The sequence below is a fragment of the Quercus suber genome, unplaced genomic scaffold, assembly GCF_002906115.3.
Source record: "Quercus suber isolate HL8 unplaced genomic scaffold, Cork oak 2.0 scaffold_345, whole genome shotgun sequence".
NCBI classification, from domain to species: Eukaryota; Viridiplantae; Streptophyta; class Magnoliopsida; order Fagales; family Fagaceae; genus Quercus; species Quercus suber.
In genome coordinates, this window is record NW_027069797.1 from 149,790 (window position 1) to 169,955 (window position 20,166).

Sequence of the window (20,166 nt, forward strand, 5' to 3'; positions counted from 1 at the left end):
AAATATGGGTTACAACACACGGTTTTTAAGTTTTAACCACTCATAAATAGTGAGTGAGAGTCCCTTGTGCTATATCATCGTGCACATAGCATTGCTGCTATCTTGAAATGAGAACTTCTTGTGATTGTACTGATCTTAAGCTGATTGCTAGTGCAGTATTGTATAAAGTCCATATAGGATTGTATTGATCTTAAGCTGAATATTGCCAGTGCAGTATCGTATAAAGTCCATATAGGATCCATCTTTTCCGTGACCTTCATTTCTAAGTTAGAATTCTCCATTTATCTTGCGGCTTTGATGTCCTGGCCAAGTGCTTGTAATTAGTCTTATTGATGATAGGTCAGCCTTGCACTGCTGCAGGCAAGCCTAGTGGTAACCTCTTAAGAGTTAAAACCATAAACCATAAACCATACTTTGGCCATTTCAAATACTAAATTGATAGTCCATTATATTTCGACTCTCATAGCTTAAGAAATTAAACTAGAAGAGAAACATTGACTATTTCAAATACTAATTGATAGTCCATTATATTTTGGCTTTCATAGCTCAAGAAATTAAACTAGAAGAGCAACAGGGTGACAGCCTCTTACAACAAGTAGATCACTTACAACTTAAACAAAGCTTAATTTACAAAGACTTTTATTGCTTCTTAATTTTCATACAGCACATTAACAACTTGCCAAGTACCCATTTAACACCATACTGCTCTCTTGGGGTTAGAGCATACAAAAGAACCTGTAGACGCTAATTGCCACTCTTTCTTCCATACAACACAAAAAACTTGCTATAATAAGGCACCAACAGGAAGCACCAAACACACTCTTCCACAGTCCCTTCAAGCATTCACTACAGTTCCACCTGTAAAACAGATTTCCTCCCAAAAAAGAAACAATAAAGAGTTATCAATCATCTACCTATAAGTACTAAAACATACAAAAATTGCAGCTTAAAATTGAACTTACCTTTAGGATGAAGAACCTGGCCAGTTATGTAAGAGGAGCAATGATTACAAGCGAGGAAGACATAGCATGGAGCAACCTCAATAGGCTGACCAGCCCTGCCCATAGGCACTTCAGACCCGAACTTAGCACACTCTTCCTCACTGAATGATGACGGTATCAATGGGGTCCAAATGGGTCCAGGGGCCACACCATTGACCCTTATGCCTCTCTCTACAAGCTGGAGGGCTAGAGCTCTAGTGTAAGCTACGATTGCACCTTTGGTTGCTGTATATTCGATCAGCTTTTTACTTCCCTTGTATGCATTCACAGATGTCGTGTTGATCATGCAGCTCCCTTGCTTCATATGCTTCAGAGCATGCCTATCACCAAACCATTTTCAAAATCAAGCACACATAATCCTCTCATCACTCGCTCACTCTATTCAGTCAAGCCTTCACTTCTGAGAGCAAACCACTCATCCTATTATTTCTAGGCCACAATACTCAACTCTTAACATGTTAATAAGAGAGATCAAATAGACTAAGAAAGTTACAATCATGCTTAATTTGTGCAATACTAAAAGCTCATATCACTTATTGATGATATATACCCAGAAGAAAACCGAGAAGTCAAGAACAAAACTTGAAATCCTGGTCCTCCGGCCTAGCCTAAGCAATTATGACAGATTTTAAGCCAGATATATTAATATGTATATTACCTGACTGTGAAGAAGTAAGAGAAGATATTGGTCCTAAACACCCTCTCAAGCTTTTCCTCGTCAATCTCCTCCACTGAACACGATTTGTACTGCTCGGCAGCATTATTGATCAGTATATCAATCCGGCCATAGGCATTCACAACCTCATCAACTACCCGTTTGCAATTGTTGTCATATCCCAAGTCAGCTGCTATTGCCATAGGCTCTTTGGCATCAGAAGTCTTTGCCTTCTTGAGCATGTGGCGCGTGTCTTGCGCAACCTTGTCCTCCTGAGCCTTCACATACGTGAAGGCTACGGTTGCGCCCTCTTGATCAAAGCAGTGGCACACGGCTCACCCAATCCCGGAGTCGCCACCAGTCACTAGCGCTACCTTTCCCTGCAAAACTTACACGTTAGTTTTACTACTAGCTAGTGTGCATGCATGCAATGCTAGGAATACCATCACAAAATGTGTTGTGCAATATAAGCCAGCCTGAAATGAATAGCTAGAAATCATGATTGTACTTTTTAAATGAAATTCTTGGTTCCATATAATTTGGCAATAAATTTTCTTCATTGGAAACTAAAATTAACCTACTGAGCCTCAGGAGAGCAAAAATATTTCAAGGATGGCAATGACCTCCAACTAAAATAGTTGTTTTGGATGATACATACGTTATAGGCTTTCTACGTATTATATGTATCATCCAAAACAACTATTTTTATCAACTGTAACAAAGAAAAATTAAGAAAGAAACTGTTTATAAACTCCATGTGGAGTTACCTAAATATATATGTGTGCATGAATTATTTGTATGCATGGGATTTTGAAACGGAAAAAAATCCTACTCGAAGCTTATTGGATGGCGTGTAGTCTGAGCTCGTAAATTCAGGGGTAGGTTCCATGACATGCTCTTGCCCAGGCTGCCTCTCCTGCTTTTGTGGTGGAAACTTCTGACCACCTGAAGCCATTATTGCAAACACTACTCTAAAGGGTCTCTGAGTTACCGGAAATGTCGCCGGAAAGAGAGTATTCCGGTGAGCTTTGAGGTGGGTTTTGGGAGAAAAACAAGAAGGTCTAGTTGCTAAGGCCCTAGAGACAGAGACAAAGACGGAAAGCTTACAAAGATTGAGGCTTTGGAAATGCATATATAGTGGAAATGGTTCAAATAGTTGAGTTATATATAGGTGTGTGGAATGTGGGCACGTGTGGATACGTGGAGTGAGAGAGTGTCAACGTGTCAGGTGAGTCCGCATGCAGCGGACACGTCTGTGGAAACGGACATTTTGGTTTGAAAATAAGGACTCTATGTAAGAGGCAAGAGGCGGGATGGGTTATTGGGGTGTTTCTAGGGTGATCCACTGGGTACTTCTTTGTGGGACTGTGGAAGTACTCTTTTATTGAGTTTAAGGGTACTGACTAATCAGTGTAATTATCTTTCACCTGAATTTGGAGGTTAAGGTCCAGAACTGATCCAGGAAAGCCCAATTATTTGCAGATGAATAGGCCTTGGAATTTGATTTTTCTTTTTTTTTTTTTTTGAATCCTCTTTTATTTAATAATCCCTTCCTAAAAAAAGAAATACTTCCCTTCTCTTTGGATTGGATATATATCTTCGATTGTTTGTATAGTATCTTAAAACAAACACAATATTGAAAAAAAAACCTCCCCTTTTCTATTGAAAAACCAATTGTGTATTTTCAGTCACAAAGCAAAAATTCAGAACAAATTGGAACCATTAACTATTAAATGTGAATTAAAATTTAGGAACGATTCCGGGTTTGAATAGAAAATTGTGTTTTACTAATGATATAATAAAATCCAAACTGCTACGTAACTAATTAATCAATAAAGAAATCCTTCTCAATTTCAATCATAATAATAACAGCAATTATGAATATATGTAAACCCCAGAACATAACTTGTTACACAAATCTTATCTAAATCTAATCGGGTATCTTATCTGTCTATGATGCTTATAGGAAATTCTCGGTAAATTATCGTGCTTCAATTTTATACAAATTTTCATTTTCATTTAGGTATAAAATCGAGATTTTGATAGAACACGACATGCGTTGTACCGAATAGAGCTATAATAAGGGGGGGCGTATCTATAAGATAGTTATATCTGCGCATGTTTAATAAGTCCAAGCCTTCTTTCGCGCTTCACTCGTATTCGATTCTACAAATTGTACTAAAAAAAATATAGGTAAAAATATCTCTCTTCTCCGCAAATTCTTTTTTGAACAATTGAATCCGCGAAAAGGTTAAGTGCTAAAAAAAATTTTAAAATGAATTCTATATTCTTTCTGATTATTATGTTCTTATCTCATTGAACAGATCAAATCCCGAATCCATTATATTTTCTGGTATACAATCAGATTGTAATATCATAATAATGGTAGAAATGGGGTCACTTTTTGTTTTGATATTTTGATATTCTATAAAAACCTCCATAAAATAAAGCCTAAGTATAATTTATCAATTCCTTTCCATTTGTATTTGTTCTCTTTGTTGCAAATTCTACTTTGAGTATACAATTCTCTTTTTATTCCTCCGTTCATACGTTACATACGTTACATATATGAAGATGAGGTTAGGTAAAATTTCATGTGATTCAGTAAACAGAATATAAATTAGATCATTGCTAGATCGATCCATATGATTCGATGAAGGATGAGCAAATAATGAATGGTTTTTTCTATATAGAAAAAGGGAAATTAAAATGCTTGGGGTAGAAATGAGGGAATGTATACAATACCTGGGTTTAATCAAATACAATTTGAAGGGTTTGTAGGTTCATTGATCAGGGCTTAACAGAAGAACTTTATAAGTTTCCAAAAATGGAAGATATAAATCAAGAAATTGAATTTCAATTATTTGTGGAAACATATCAATTGGTAGAACCGGTGATAAAAGAAAGAGATGCTGTATATGAATCGCTCACATATTCTTCTGAATTATATGTATCCGCGGGATTAATTTGGAAAAACAGTAGAGATATGCAAGAACAAACCATTTTTATTGGAAACATTCCTCTAATGAATTCCTTGGGAACTTCTATAGTAAATGGAATATACAGAATTGTGATCAATCAAATATTGCAAAGCCCCGGTATCTATTACCGGTCAGAATTGGACAATACCGGAATTTCGGTTTATACAGGCACCATAATATCAGATTGGGGGGGAGATTAGAATTAGAGATTGATCGAAAGGCAAGGATATGGGCTCGTGTGAGTAGGAAACAAAAAATATCTATTCTAGTTCTATCATCAGCTATGGGTTCGAACCTAAGAGAAATTCTAGAGAATGTTTGCTACCCTGAAATTTTTTTGTCTTTCCTGAATGATAAGGAGAAAAAAAAATTGGGTCAAAAGAAAATGCCATTTTGGAGTTTTCAACAATTTGCTTGTGTAGGCGGAGATCCGGTATTTTCTGAATCCTTATGTAAGGAATTACAAAAGAAATTCTTTCAACAAAAATGTGAATTAGGAAGGATTGGTCGCCGAAATATGAACCAGAGACTGAATCTTGATATACCTCAGAACATTCCATTTTTGTTACCGCGAGATATATTGGCAGCTGCGGATCATTTGATTGGAATGAAATTTGGAATGGGTACACTTGACGATATGAATCATTTGAAAAATAAACGTATTCGGTCTGTAGCGGATCTCTTACAAGATCAATTCGGAGTGGCTCTGTTTCGTTTAGAAAATATGATTAGAGGAACTATAGGCGGAGCAATTAGGCATAAATTGATACCAACTCCTCAGAATTTAGTAACTTCAACTCCATTAACAACCACTTATGAATCTTTTTTCGGATTACACCCCTATCTCAAGTTTTGGATCGAACTAATCCATTAACGCAAATAGTTCATGGGAGAAAATTGAGTTATTTGGGCCTGGAGGATTGACAGGTCGAACTGCTAGTTTTCGGATACGAGATATCCATCCTAGTCACTATGGGCGCATTTGCCCAATTGACACGTCTGAAGGAATCAATGTTGGACTCATTGGATCCTTAGCAATTCATGCGAGAATTGGTCATTGGGGGTTCCTAGAAAGCCCATTTTATGAAATCTCTGAGAGATCAAAAAAAGTGCGGATGCTTTATTTATCACCAAGTCGAGACGAATACTCTATTGTAGCATCAGGAAATTCTTTGGGGCTGAATCGAGGTATTCAAGAAGAGCAGGTTGTTCCGGTTAGATACCGTCAAGAATTCCTGACCGTTGAATGGGAACAGGTGCATCTTCGAAGTATTTTTACCTTCCAATATTTTTCTGTTGGAGCTTCCCTCATTCCTTTTATCGAACATAATGATGCGAATCGAGCTTTAATGAGTTCTAATATGCAACGTCAGGCAGTTCCACTTTCCCGGTCCGAAAAGTGTATTGTTGGAACTGGGTTGGAACGCCAAGTGGCTCTAGATTCAGGGGCTCTCGCTATAGCTGAACACGAGGGAAAGATCATTTCTACCGATGCTGACAAGATACTTTTATCGGGCAAGGTGGATAAGGGGGATATTATAAGCATTCCATTAATTATGTATCAACGTTCTAACAAAAATACTTGTATGCATCAAAAACCGAGGGTTCCGCGAGGTAAATGCATCAAAAAGGGACAAATTTTAGCGGATGGTGCTGCTACAGTTGGCGGCGAACTTGCTTTGGGAAAAAACGTATTAGTAGCTTATATGCCATGGGAGGGTTACAATTCTGAAGATGCGGTACTCATTAGCGAGCGTCTAGTATATGGAGATATTTATACTTCTTTTCACATACGGAAATATGAAATTCAGACTCATGTGACAAGCTACGGCCCTGAAAGAATCACTAATGAAATACCGCATCTCAAAGCCTACCTACTTCGAAATTTAGACAAAAATGGAATTGTGATGCTGGGGTCTTGGGTCGAAACGGGCGATATTTTAGTAGGTAAATTAACGCCTCAGGTGGCAAAAGAGTCGTCGTATACCCGGAGGACAGATTATTAAGAGCCATACTTGGCATTCAGGTATCCACTTCAAAAGAAACTTGTCTAAAACTACCCATAGGTGGTAGGGGTCGAGTTATTGATGTGAGGTGGGTCCAGAAAAAGGAGTTTCCAGTTATAATCCAGAAAAAATTCATGTATATATTTCACAGAAACGTGAAATAAAAGTAGGTGATAAAGTCGCTGGAAGGCATGGAAATAAGGGTATCATTTCCAAAATTTTGCCTAGACAAGATATGCCGTATCTGCAAGATGGAAGATCCGTTGATATGGTCTTCAACCCATTAGGAGTACCTTCACGAATGAATGTAGGGCAGATATTTGAATGTTCGCTCGGGTTAGCGGGGGATCTGCTAGGTAGACATTATCGAATAGCACCTTTTGATGAGAGATATGAACAAGAGGCTTCGAGAAAACTAGTGTTTTCTGAATTATATGAAGCCAGTAAGCAAACAGCAAATCCATGGGTATTTGACCCGAGTATCCGGGAAAAAGCAGAATATTGGATGGAAGAACGGGGGATCCTTTTGAGCAGCCTGTTTTAATAGGAAAGCCTTATATCTTGAAATTAATTCATCAAGTTGATGATAAAATACATGGACGTTCCAGCGGACATTATGCACTTGTTACACAACAACCCCTTAGAGGAAGGGCTAAGCAAGGAGGACAGCGGGTAGGAGAAATGGAGGTTTGGGCTCTAGAAGGGTTTGGTGTTGCTCATATTTTACAAGAGATGCTTACTTATAAATCTGATCATATTAGAGCTCGCCAAGAAATACTTGGTACTACAATCATTGGAAGAACAATACCTAAACCTGAGGATGCGCCAGAATCTTTTCGATTACTCGTTCGAGAACTACGATCTTTGGCTTTGGAACTTAATCATTCCTTGTATCTGAGAAGAACTTCCAGATGAATAGGAAGGAAGCTTAATCGGAATGAATCAGAATTTTTCTTCTATGATCGATCGGTATAAACATCAACAACTCCGAATTGGATCAGTTTCTCCTCAACAAATAAGTGCTTGGGCCAATAAAATCCTACCTAATGGGGAGATAGTTGGAGAGGTGACAAAACCGTATACTTTTCATTACAAAACCAATAAACCTGAAAAAGATGGATTGTTTTGTGAAAGAATTTTCGGGCCGATAAAAAGTGGGATTTGCGCTTGTGGAAATTATCGAGTAATCGGGGATGAAAAAGAAGACCCTAATTTTTGTGAACAATGCGGAGTCGAATTCGTGGATTCTCGGATACGAAGATACCAAATGGGCTATATCAAACTGGCATGCCCAGTAACCCATGTGTGGTATTTGAAGCGTCTTCCTAGTTATATCGCGAATCTTTTAGATAAACCTCTTAAAGAATTAGAAGGACTGGTATACTGCGATGTGTGATTTGATCAAAACTCTGATTTTACAGATTCAGAATGAGAAACTGTCATACCATTCAAGTGAATTGGTATGCCCTGGATCTGACATGTCTCTTGGTAGGAAGAACATGAAGCTCAGAATTATGGGTGTATTCAATACTCCCAAATAAGGGGGAATTGGTCTATGGGCTCTTCAGTAACAAATAAATAGGAATTTCTAGTTCTACCTCGTTAAAAAAAAAGACTTCTTTTGTGGAATTAACCATTCCCTTTCTTTTACTTTATAAAGAAATGAAATTATGTTTATTAAAATAAGCAAATTCTGTCATGTCATGGTTGCAGGAGCCTATCCATCGCATAGAGGCTTTAAGGACATCGTGGCATAACCGTCGAGGCAAAGTAGGGACCTAAAAGATCGAATGTAATGATACATAGACAAGTAAATCCCTTATGAATTCCAAGGTACTTCTTTACTTTAATTGAATGAAATTAAGAATTAAGTAAGGGTATCTCTCATTCGAAGGGACGTAGACTACTCAAGAATTTTACATTTCATTGATTTTACGTCGTAATTTCTAATTGAATAAAAAATTCATAAAATAAAATCGAAATCTACAAAAAGAAAAAAAAATGAATTAATGAAATGTTGCTTGGTCTAAATTGGAAACTTGAGTAAAGAGTAGATCTTTTCTTTTTTTTTTTGGGGGGGGGGGGTTCCGTTTTATAGATAAAGAAAATAAAGTGGAAACTCCTTTCTTTATCTTTAGTTGGTGTAACTACTTGAGCCGGATGAAAGGAAACTTTCACGTCCGATTTTGAAGGGGGATATCCTATAGGATCCTACCCAAATTTTTCTTTTGCTAGGCCCATAGCTAAAAAACCTACTTTCTTACGATTACGAGGTTCATTCGAATATGAAATCCAATCCTGGAAATACAGCATCCCACTTTTCTTTACTACCCAAGGCTTCGATGCATTTCGAAATCGAGAAATGTCTACTGGAGCAGGTGCTATACGAGAACAATTAGCCGATCTGGATTTGCGAATTATTATAGATTATTCGTTGGTAGAATGTAAAGAATTAGGGGAAGAAGGGCCCCGGGTAATGAGTGGGAAAATAGAAAGGTTGGAAGAAGAAAGGATTTTTTGGTTAGACGTATCGAAATAGCTAAGCATTTTATTCGAACAAATATAGAACCAGAATGGATGGTTTTATGTCTATTACCAGTTCTTCCTCCCGAGTTGAGACCGATCATTCAGATAGACGGGGGTAAACTAATGAGCTCGGATATTAATGAACTTTATAGAAGAGTTATTTATCGGAACAATACTCTTATCGATTTATTAGCAACAAGTAGATCGACACCGGGGGAATTAGTAATGTGTCAGGAGAAATTGGTACAAGAAGCTGTGGATACACTTCTTGATAATGGAATCCGCGGACAACCAATGAGGGACGGTCATAATAAGGTTTACAAGTCGTTTTCGGATGTAATTGAAGGCAAAGAGGGAAGATTTCGTGAGACTCTGCTTGGCAAACGGGTGGATTATTCGGGTCGTTCTGTCATTGTCGTGGGTCCCTCCCTTTCATTACATCAATGTGGATTGCCTCGCGAAATAGCAATAGAACTTTTCCAGCCATTTGTAATTCGTGGTCTAATTAGACAACATCGTGCTTCGAACATGGGAGTTGCTAAGAGTAAAATTCGGGAAAAAGAGTCAATTGTATGGGAAATACTTCAGGAAGTTATGCAGGGGCACCCCATATTGCTGAATAGAGCACCTACTCTGCATAGATTAGGCATACAGGCATTCCACCCCATTTTAGTGGAAGGGCGCGCTATTTGTTTACATCCATTAGTTTGTAAGGGATTCAATGCAGATTTTGATGGGGATCAAATGGCGGTTCATGTACCTTTATCTTTGGAGGCTCAAGTGGAGGCTCGTTTACTTATGTTTTCTCATATGAATCTATTGTCTCCATCTATTGGGAATCCAATTTCCCTACCAACCCAAGATATGCTTATTGGGCTCTATGTATTAACGAGCGGGAATCGCCGAGGTATTTGTGCAAATAGGTATAATCCATGTAATCGCATAAATTATCAAAATGAAAAAATGGATGCCAATAGCCATAAGTATACGAAAGAAAAAGAACCCTTTTTTGTAATTCCTATGATGCAATTGGAGCTTATCGTCAGAAAAGAATCAATTTAGATAGTACTTTATGGCTCCGGTGGCAACTAGACCAACGCGTTATTGCTTCAAGAGAAGCTCCTATCGAAGTTCACTATGAATCTTTGGGTACTTATCATGAGATTTATGAGCACTACTTAATAGTAAGAAGTATAAAAAAAGAAATTCTTTGTACATACATTCGAACCACCGTTGGTCCTATTTCTCTTTATCGAGAAATCGAAGAAGCTATCCAAGGGTTGTGCCGGACCTGCTCATATGGTACCTAACCTATGGTATTTATGCTAAGTAATTCTATGACACTGATGTGAATTAGTGTCTCTCTGGTTCAATTAGGACCATAGTTCCTGAATTTTTACGCGAATTTAAATCGAGAAAAGGACGTTTTCCAATCATTGACTCAAACCCATTGTCGAACCCCACTCAGCGGAATATGGAGGTACTTATGGCAGAACGGGCCAATACGGTCTTTCACAATAAAGTGATAGATGGAACTGCCATTAAACGACTTATTAGCAGATTAATAGATCACTTCGGAATGGCATATACATCACACATTCTGGATCAAGTAAAGACCCTCGGGTTCCAGCAAGCCACTGCTACATCCATTTCATTAGGAATTGATGATCTTTTAACAATACCTTCTAAGGGATGGTTAGTCCAAGATGCGGAACAACAAAGTTTGGTTTTGGAAAAACACCATTATTATGGAAATGTACACGCAGTAGAAAAATTACGACAATCCATTGAGATATGGTATGCTACAAGTGAATATTTGCGACAAGAAATGAATCCTAATTTTAGGATGACTGATCCTTTTAATCCAGTACATATGATGTCTTTTTCGGGAGCTAGAGGAAATGCATCTCAAGTACACCAATTAGTAGGTATGAGAGGGTTAATGTCGGATCCACAAGGACAAATGATCGATTTACCCATTCAAAGCAATTTACGTGAAGGACTGTCTTTAACGGAATATATAATTTCTTGCTACGGAGCCCGAAAAGGAGTTGTAGATACTGCTGTACGAACATCAGATGCTGGATATCTTACACGCAGACTTGTGGAAATTGTTCAACACATTGTTGTACGTAGAACAGATTGTGGTACTATCCGGGGTATTTCTGTGAGTCCTCAAAATGGGACGATACCGGAAAGGATTTTATACAAACATTAATTGGTCGTGTATTAGCGGATGATATATATATGGGCCCGCGATGCATTGCCGTTAGAAATCAAGATATTGGGATTGGACTTGTCAATCGATTTATAACCTTTCAAACACAACCAATATCTATTCGAACCCCTTTTACTTGTAGTAGTACATCTTGGATCTGCCAATTATGTTATGGCCGAAGTCCTACTCATGGGGGCCTGGTCGAATTGGGAGAAGCTGTAGGTATTATCGCGGGTCAATCTATTGGGGAACCGGCACTCAACTAACATTAAGAACCTTTCATACCGGCGGAGTATTCACAGGGGGTACTGCAGAACATGTACGAGCCCTTCCAATGGAAAAATAAATTCAATGAAGATTTAGTTCATCCCACACGTACACGTCATGGGCATCCCGCTTTATATATTTATATATACTTGTATGTAACTATTGAGAGTGAAGATATTCTACACAAGGTCACTATTCCGCCAAAAAGTTTTCTTTTAGTCCAAAACGATCAATATGTACAATCAGAACAAGTTATTGCTGAGATTCGCGCGGGAACCTATACGTTTAATTTTAAAGAGAGGTTAGAAAACATATTTATTCTAACTCAGAGGGAGAAATGCACTGGAGTACCGATGTATACCATGCACCGGAATTTACATACAGCAATGTACATCTCTTACCAAAACATATCAATGAAGTATCAATTCATATAGCCCTCTAGTAAATTAGTACAGTATTTAGTTGCTGTTCTTTAGATTCTTTTCTTTAAATTCAGTCATGTGGCTTTTTTCTCATGGGATGAAATGTATTTTAGTTAAGTGCTGCCACATGGCTGAATCTTAAGAGGAGGATTTAAAGAACAAATTTAAGTATTGTACTTAAGTTTTACCTTATATTTTAAACCCCTAATTATATTTGAAGTGAAGTAAGAATCTTTGTCAATATTGAATTTCGGTTTTAAAAGCCTTCCCTAAACTCAATAGATTAAGAATANAGGCCTTGGAATTTTATTTTTCTTTTTGGGAGGGGGGGGGGGTGATGTGGTAGGTTGATTGATTGTTTTGATCTATCTAGGTCCCTTGGTTTGAGTTCTTAATAGGTTTTTTAGTGGGCACACTTATCTACATGATTGTATTCGCTCATTTACACAAATATTTACCTCATGTATCGTTTTAAAAGGCAAAAAGATAATGTTCACGTTTAAAACATAAAAATAGATGTGAGAGAATAAAAACTCTTTTTCATTTGCTGTTTTTAATAGGTTTATATATCATACCAATGTTTGGAGTCAAAGAAGTGTGATGAACTTCCGCATAACTTTTCATTCTAGTGGTATTTTTGTGTTGTTCCACTTAAGAAGGTTTAATAAAGAGCGTGCATCTAACCCACTAATCCGACAAAATTAACCCAATCCAATTCAACTCAATGCCTCAGGTTGATTCTTAGTAGGTTGGTAGGTTTGGGTTGATATATATATATATATATATTCCATTAAGTTTATATTGTTACCCTTATTTTATTTTATTTATTTAGTTTAATTTACTTTGGTATTTTGAGAATTAGTTTTCAATAATTGGGAAATATATATGGGTGTATTATGTGAATTTTAATGATGTTAACATTCTTCCCTTAGGGCGTGATATTAAAAAAAAAAAAAAAAAAAAAAACACTATTATCAACAAATGAAAGGAAGTTAATATTAGTCTTCCCCCGTTTATGGGACCCTCATATTAATATATACTTTTTCTGCGATGAACTAATACTTTTTTAATATACTAAAATTCAATTGTTAAAGCAATGACAAAAAAAATATTAAGAAGAATATTTCCTTCTATTCAAGAAACTGAAAATAACCTTTTCATAATGTATAACTTTAATTAAAAAAACTTAGTCATAAAGAGCCCTATCTTTTAATTTTTACAATTAAATATGCATGATATAGACTTTTCCACTTCCTCATTTTCTCGTCAATTAATTAGAGTTCACGAAAAAAAAAAACCTAGCTGCTTTCTAGCTTATCGTTAAGTTAAATATTCCATTTTTTTTTTATATTTCACTTTTTTCAATCATTAATAAATAATTTCTTGTAAAGACAAAATTTAAATATAAAAATTGTTTTAAGGGTTGTATCTTAAATTTTTTAATTAAATTCAAATATTTAGATAAATTAATAAGAATATTATCTTTCTCAAAATAGTTTTTCTTTTAAAAATTAGAAAGCTTTATTGATTTATAATTAGAGTACATCATTAGCTAAATAAGGCGGAAAAATACGAAGGCAAATCTTTTGTCTTTGGAGAAAGAAACGAAGGCAAATCTTGTATCAACACAATCCTTTACATAGTTAGCAACAACTAACATTAGCAACTAAATTCCCTTCCTAGTGTTAGGGTTCTTTTTCTTTACCTTGCCACATGTTGTATTTGGATTAGAACACTAGCATTCATGATGTTGTATTGGATTAGAGCACTAGCAATAGATGTGTCAAATGCCAATGGCACACCAAAAAAGTCCCACATCAAATCTTCTAAATGCTAAAAAATTTAGGGTCCGTTTGGTAATGTTGTTCTCGTAACATTGTTTAAGTCTTATGAAAATACGTGTGAATAAAAAAATATTATAAAAATACGTGTTCGGTTGTTTAAAGAACACAACCAAACAAGCTCTTAGCATTGATAAAGGGTACAATGCCATGTTTTTAGAATAGGCAGAAAATGTTTTATGTGCTGAACATATTTTGGTATTTTGGTGTTTTTTTTTTTTTCCCACTTTCTCTCTCCCACGTCACATCCCAAGGCAAGTCCTCTTCCTCTCTCTCTGCCTCTTTTTTTTGTCAAATGGGGCCACATGATAAAATATATTTGTTTTGTTAATTTTTTAATATTTAAATTATTTTAATCTTAAAATAGAAGATATGATGTAGAGTGTATTATAAAATAAGATATGATGTAGATATAATAACTTTTTGACCTATTAAATGCTAAATTTTTTATAAGAGCTCATACTAATGCTCTTGGACCTTGCTTTTAGCCCCAGATTCGAGACAGGGTTTGAGTACACTACGTGCGTATCGCAAGAGTTCCACACAAGAGCAGTAACTTGAAAATAAAATAGTTAAAAGACTACAACAACGAGCAAGCAAATACAATGAGTCTTAAAATTTGACAACAGAGGAAAATTAGAGTGATGTGGTAGAGGATTCTTCACAAACGATCAAGGATCTAAGAAACTCATTTTGGCCTTTGCTGTATTTGACACAAGAACGTTATGTTTTTGTGGGATAATATAATGAAGAGAGTTAAGGTTTTATGAACCTTTTTCTCATCTTCTGTGAAGTTTTTTCCTCTTCCCTTGCCTTTTTCATGTTTCCATGCGCTTAACTTTTATAGAGGTCTTTAAGGGAGTCTAAAATCCCACTGCTCGTAATTGATGGGTCTTTTGGGTTGTGTCATGAGAAAATGCAATTGGTTTGGCTTGGTATTGATTTTGGGTAATCGGATTAGTAGAAAGGTTGCTTAGTGCTTACTTGACTCTCCTTGAAGGTTTTTAGCCTAATGAAGCCGCTGGATTTAAGGGATTATGCTTCTCAGCATTTAATGCTATTTTTGCATGAAACTTATAGTGTAAATATGGGAGTCAAATAAGGAATTTTTTTTTTTTTTTGAAAGTGTTAAATAAGGAATTTGCAGTATAGGCATATGTTTCTTGAAATATGAAGGTCATGTTTTCATGTACTCCAAGCTCACTTGATTCTTCTTCCTTTGGGCTTAGAAAAGCATCAAAATCCTCTCCTGGGCCTTCCAACTTTAAGTGGGCTTTGGGCCTCATGTGGGATGAGAATGAGATAGAGTAGAAAAGTCATGGGCCTGATCTTGGTTGGACTATTTTACTGACTAGGCTATGTCAATCTCTGCACAAAATTGGTCCTCTATTGGGACCTGTGTGCTATTGCACCCTTATTTCCTCTTTCATCATTTTCACTTTTTAAAAATTATTAATTTTTTTTTTAATTTTTAATGTTTAAACTTTTTTAATTTCATTGATCCAATAGTTGATATCAAAAGTTAATTTTTTAACTTTTGATTTAAATTTTTGATAAAGTATTACATTGTGCATTTACTTTAATTATTGCACTAGATCACAATCCGTCAAAACACCTACCAAGACGGAGAACAGATAGGATTAAGGCAGAAAATTAGTTAAATTAATTCAACACAATTACACGTGTTAGAATTTAATTAAGAAACTGTCTTACACAACGGTCTTTTTATAGGACAATATTTTGCCGAAATGTTAGCACACACGACGCAAAAACCAGAGCTCTATTGCCACTTTGCATGTCTTCCACGTGCAATTTATAAATGTCCATTCGGCAACAGTTTTCTATTTTCTAACCGAACTCACAAAGCGGCACCTGGAAACCGCTTTGGAAACTGCTACTACTATTAAGCCAAAACTACTAATTCATCAATTCTCTCTCTATTTTTACTTCTTTCTTGTCTAGTGCATTCTTATCTTTCTTTTGCAAAGTTCACAGACTCTCTCTTACACATTAAATCCATGGCTTCCCTGGTCAATCTTAGCCTGTTCCTGTTTGTACTTTTCCATGTCATTGTTTTGCTTTTTCACCCAGTTTTCTGTGATGGTACACTCACTCTCTCCCTTACTCGTGGTGTTTTGAATTGAAGTATTTTGTTTTGTTTTTTTTTTGGTTCTTCATATAATAATACTTTATATGTTAGGGCTAATGCAGTAGTACTTGGATATGTAAACTTGTAACACTATCAGTACATAAATGCATTTATCAATTTCCTTTTAACACAATAATATTAACATAAGTTTAAAAAAAAAAAAAATCTTTTTTCTTTTTTTGGTAATTGAGATTGAAGCCTTTTCCTTTCCTTTTCTTTGTTGCATGCATATCTATTATGTGATAAACTACTAGTGTAAGTGCTTGTATTACTCAATGATATGCTTGGTTCTTCCCGTGGGTTGGTATCCCCATTCCCTCCCACTTTGTTGTAACTTGAGAGAAAAGGTTATTATAGGTTTGTACACTCAAATTCTTCTCAAGAATTTATAAATGCTATGATTCTAAAATACTGATTCTTTGGAGATGACAAGAGTCACAAGACTCGCCCCGATTTTTTGGAGCAAAGCAAAGTGATGTACATTTATACTTTTTTTTTTTGAGGAACATGTACATTTATACCTATACTGTTAAATTAGTGAATATTTACCAAATCCTTTTTAGATTCAATATTTTATTATGATGAATTTAATTATTAAGGAAATTATTTCCTGGCATAAAGCTTTTTTACCATCATGCCTTGCCTTCCCTTGCTCTACATGAACATGGAACTTGGCCTTTTTCTCCCTTCGTAGAATTGCGGTTGAAGAATTGTAAAATGTAGTGGGAATCTACTGTGGTGTATTACTCGCAATTGGATGTGTAGTCTGAAGACTAATAATAGAAGTTTGGCTAGACTAATGATTGAAGTCATGATTACAATTAAAAACAAGTTTGTGTAATAACCATTTCTTAAAATAGAATCACAAAAAATAGTACTTTCAGACTATTTTTTATGTGGCATTACTTGTAATCCATAGCTTCTTACTTTGAGTTCTTCCTAATTCCTATATCATTTTTTTATGTGCGCAGAGGACGAAGACAATCTTCTTCAGGGCATTAACAGTTATCGGAACTCATTAAACCGTCCAGCCCTCATTAAAAACGAAAAAGCAGATTGCCTTGCCGATGAAATTGCTAATGAGTTGGAGGATGAGCCTTGCACCAGCCCCACCAATGGTGCCACCATTAAGCCAAGCTCCACTACTCAACTTCCTGACCTTCCCAAGCACTTCAAGAAGTGCAGAATTGATGTCAACACCACAGTAAATGGGATCATCTTGCCAGTTTGTGTGCCCAAATTGGTTCCAACTATTGTGCTTACTAACTATACACGAACTGCAAATGCCAAGTACATAAACAGTTCAAAGTACACCTTAGCTGGGTTTGGTGCTGAGGATGATTGGATGGTGACTGTTTTGGGCACGAACACCACCGGTGGAAGTTTTTCTAGTGCCATCTCTTTGGTTTCGGAGGTTGGTTTGGGTCATTGCCTAATGTCTTTGTTGTTGGGGTTGTTCTTTATTGTAGTGAGCTAAGGTGTTCCGTCTCTCTCACATTGTGTGTGTTTATGTAGAATTTGGTTTCGTAAGCTTTGTGAATTTGGGCTTGTTCCATTCTCTTTGACATCTTCTAATTGTAGTTGACTATTTTTCTTATGATGTGATATATTTGGAACAATTATTATATGATACTGGTCATGCTGGTGTCTGGTGTTGATAGTCACACTCACGTATAGACGTATAGTTGTTCATTGTTGAATGTTAACTACTAAAGTTTATTTTGGGATCTGGAAACCAAAATAAAATAAAATTGGGGGTCTAACTTTAAGTCATGGCTAAGGTTCTCTTAGCCAAAAAAAAGGCTAAAGTTGTTTTTTCTTTCGGTTTGGGTCATACTTTCGATCAATAGTCTCTACTCAATATGAAGTCCTGCGCAATTACATGAACTTGAGATATGCAATTCGCATACAAAAGTATGTCTTTGTATTTAACTTTTAAAAAAATATATTTATCTTTGAATTGTGTTGACATAAAAGAATAATTTCTATTTAATTGGGGATTGGGTTTTTAAAAAGTTAATAGAATTTTCTTAGAGTTTGTTTGGGATGAAATGAAGAGTTCAACTTATTTGAGTTTTTAGCTTTTTTTTTTTTTTAAGATACTATTTATGAGTTCCATTGCACTTTTAATACTATTCATGGATTTCATTGTATTATTCAACTAACTTTTAACTTTTTTTTAATTTATTATTATTATTATACTTTCAATAAAAAATTTCAAAAAAATTTCAATTTTAGCTAAGTAAACTGTTTCCAAACGGATTTTTAGTATTTTATTTTAGTTGGAACAAAAACCCCTATATAATTAGCCAAGTTTGAAGGCGCATATTATTATTATTATTATTTTTTAAAGAAAATAAAGGTTAGCTGCTGCTAGGCCCCAGCAGCCTAAGGAGCTTACATGGATCTGTTGAGACAATATTCTGTCTTTGCCTTAACTTCTTTTCATGTGACGAATAGAAAGTAGTTGTTACCAAAAAGATGTCTGATAATTAAAGCAAAAGATGAAGTTATTATTGTTACCAAAGATGAAGCAAAAGATGAAGTTAAACCATTGAAAGTGATTTCGGTATTGAAGTACTAATTTTTTGGGAGAGGAAAACTTGAAAGTTGAAACCTCATGCTGAACCATTCGGTAACATGTTGCAAGCATCTTTATAAAAGCAATTTAATTAGACCCGGCTTCAAGTTATAAGGGGGCCACAGATTAGTTTACCAACAATCGGCTTGGATGGAAGGAATTTGAGTTCGATAGAAATGAAATGGAACACAATTAATGTTGGGAGTCACCACTCTTTGCGAGCTTTTTTGTTTTTTTTTTTTGTTTTTTTTTTGTTTTTTTTGTTTTTTGTTTTTTGTTTTTTTTGATGCTGAAAGAAGAGGGATTTGAACCGGACGTCACTATAAGAATATCCGGATCGCGAATTAGTTGACCTATGAGAAAAACTGATATGTGTGTGTGTGAATGTGGAACTAAAATCGTGTTTTTAAGACACGATTTCTACATAACATTAATAAGATTGTATTTTTACCATAAAAGTGGATGTTTATATACAAACTCATATCATATGCGAACTGAAATCATGTTTCTAAAACACGATTTATATATAAAATAAATACTATTTGAGTTTTTACCTTAAAAATATCCAAACTTTGAAGGTTCGGATATCTGATATCCAAACTGTAGGGTCAGTTTTTGTAGCCCAAGCCCAAAAGATTCGGATTGTAAGCCCAACAAACCCAGAACAATGAATTCGTAGAGAGTGGGTGAAAGAGCTGGGCTGGTTGTGAATTAAACAGTAGTTAGCTATGGCGCTTAAGAACGAATTAACATGAGATAGTGCTTGAAAAACTGAATAAATGAACGTCCGAAGAGATGTTTTATTGAATGAGAAGTGATTACAACACTCAGAGCTACAGTAAAGTTATTTTTTCTCCTCTCCACCTCCTTTTTTCCTTTTTTTTTCCTCCCCGTTTTATCAGGAGCCCTTCTTCTTTATATAGCCTCCTCCCTCATCATTCCCGTCGTCCACTTGTCATTCATCTGCGTACATACTTGAGTATAGGTCATATCAAGCATCTTCTCTAGCTTTTTGTGAGTAGCGGTAGCTGAGGTTGTACTATTCAGGGGCCTTCTCCACATAAATGTGGCCAGAAAAGTTGCTGCAGTGCATTGAATACGGTGGTAGTAGCTTTTCCTTGAGATATTTCTTCGTCCTTATCATCCCCAGATATGCCCAGAGCTTATCTTTGTCATTGGGATTGCTAGGAAGGTCATTCGGACCTTCCATACGCTTGTTTGATCAAGACTATTTGTATCCGAGGAGTAAGACCTCTTCGAACCAAGGGTGATCTCTTCGGATTGTACTCTTCTTCCATTTCCGGGTTTCTTTCTTCCAGATGGACTCTACCACAACCAATTTTCCCTCTTTGGACACATAGTAATCTTCAAACAAGGCCCCAGGCCCAATACGTAGATTTGGGCTTTTACCCCCCAACACAAACTAATATGTAGAATTAAAATATAGTATTTTTAAGATATGATTTTGATATAATATGAATACTATTGAATTTTTGCCTTAGAGAAATCTAAATCTTAG

General features: G+C 35.9%; 4 protein-coding genes across 4 annotated transcripts; 3 read left to right on the top strand and 1 right to left on the bottom strand.

Moving 5' to 3' along the window:
• Positions 1–835: 835 nt before the first annotated feature.
• Positions 836–2,728, bottom strand: LOC112020762 (NADPH-dependent aldehyde reductase 1, chloroplastic-like). The gene is given in 4 exon segments (XM_065759894.1): positions 836–858; positions 963–1,321; positions 1,660–2,036; positions 2,489–2,728. Coding segments are annotated over 4 exon segments (882 nt in total). The 5' UTR covers positions 2,612–2,728.
• Positions 2,729–4,309: 1,581 nt separating this feature from the next.
• Positions 4,310–11,710, top strand: LOC136061727 (DNA-directed RNA polymerase subunit beta-like). Its single transcript, XM_065759895.1, is given in 15 exon segments — positions 4,310–4,374; positions 4,376–4,428; positions 4,431–4,829; positions 4,832–5,476; positions 5,479–5,541; positions 5,544–6,620; positions 6,623–6,748; positions 6,751–7,113; positions 7,116–7,526; positions 7,529–7,568; positions 7,613–8,035; positions 8,800–8,838; positions 8,840–9,114; positions 9,117–10,178; positions 10,181–11,710. Coding segments are annotated over 15 exon segments (5,340 nt in total). The 3' UTR covers positions 10,480–11,710.
• Positions 10,644–11,387, top strand: LOC136061728 (DNA-directed RNA polymerase subunit beta''-like). Its single transcript, XM_065759896.1, has one exon. It carries the CDS (start codon positions 10,644–10,646, stop codon positions 11,385–11,387), a length of 744 nt encoding a protein of 247 aa, XP_065615968.1.
• A 4,122-nt stretch (positions 11,711–15,832) lies between the features above and the next one.
• Positions 15,833–17,696, top strand: LOC112020763 (uncharacterized GPI-anchored protein At5g19250). The gene is made up of 2 exons (XM_024053322.2): positions 15,833–16,020; positions 17,038–17,696. The coding sequence occupies exons 1-2, from the start codon at positions 15,936–15,938 to the stop codon at positions 17,541–17,543; spliced, it is 591 nt and encodes a 196-aa protein (XP_023909090.1). The 5' UTR covers positions 15,833–15,935; the 3' UTR covers positions 17,544–17,696.
• Positions 17,697–20,166: the final 2,470 nt, after the last annotated feature.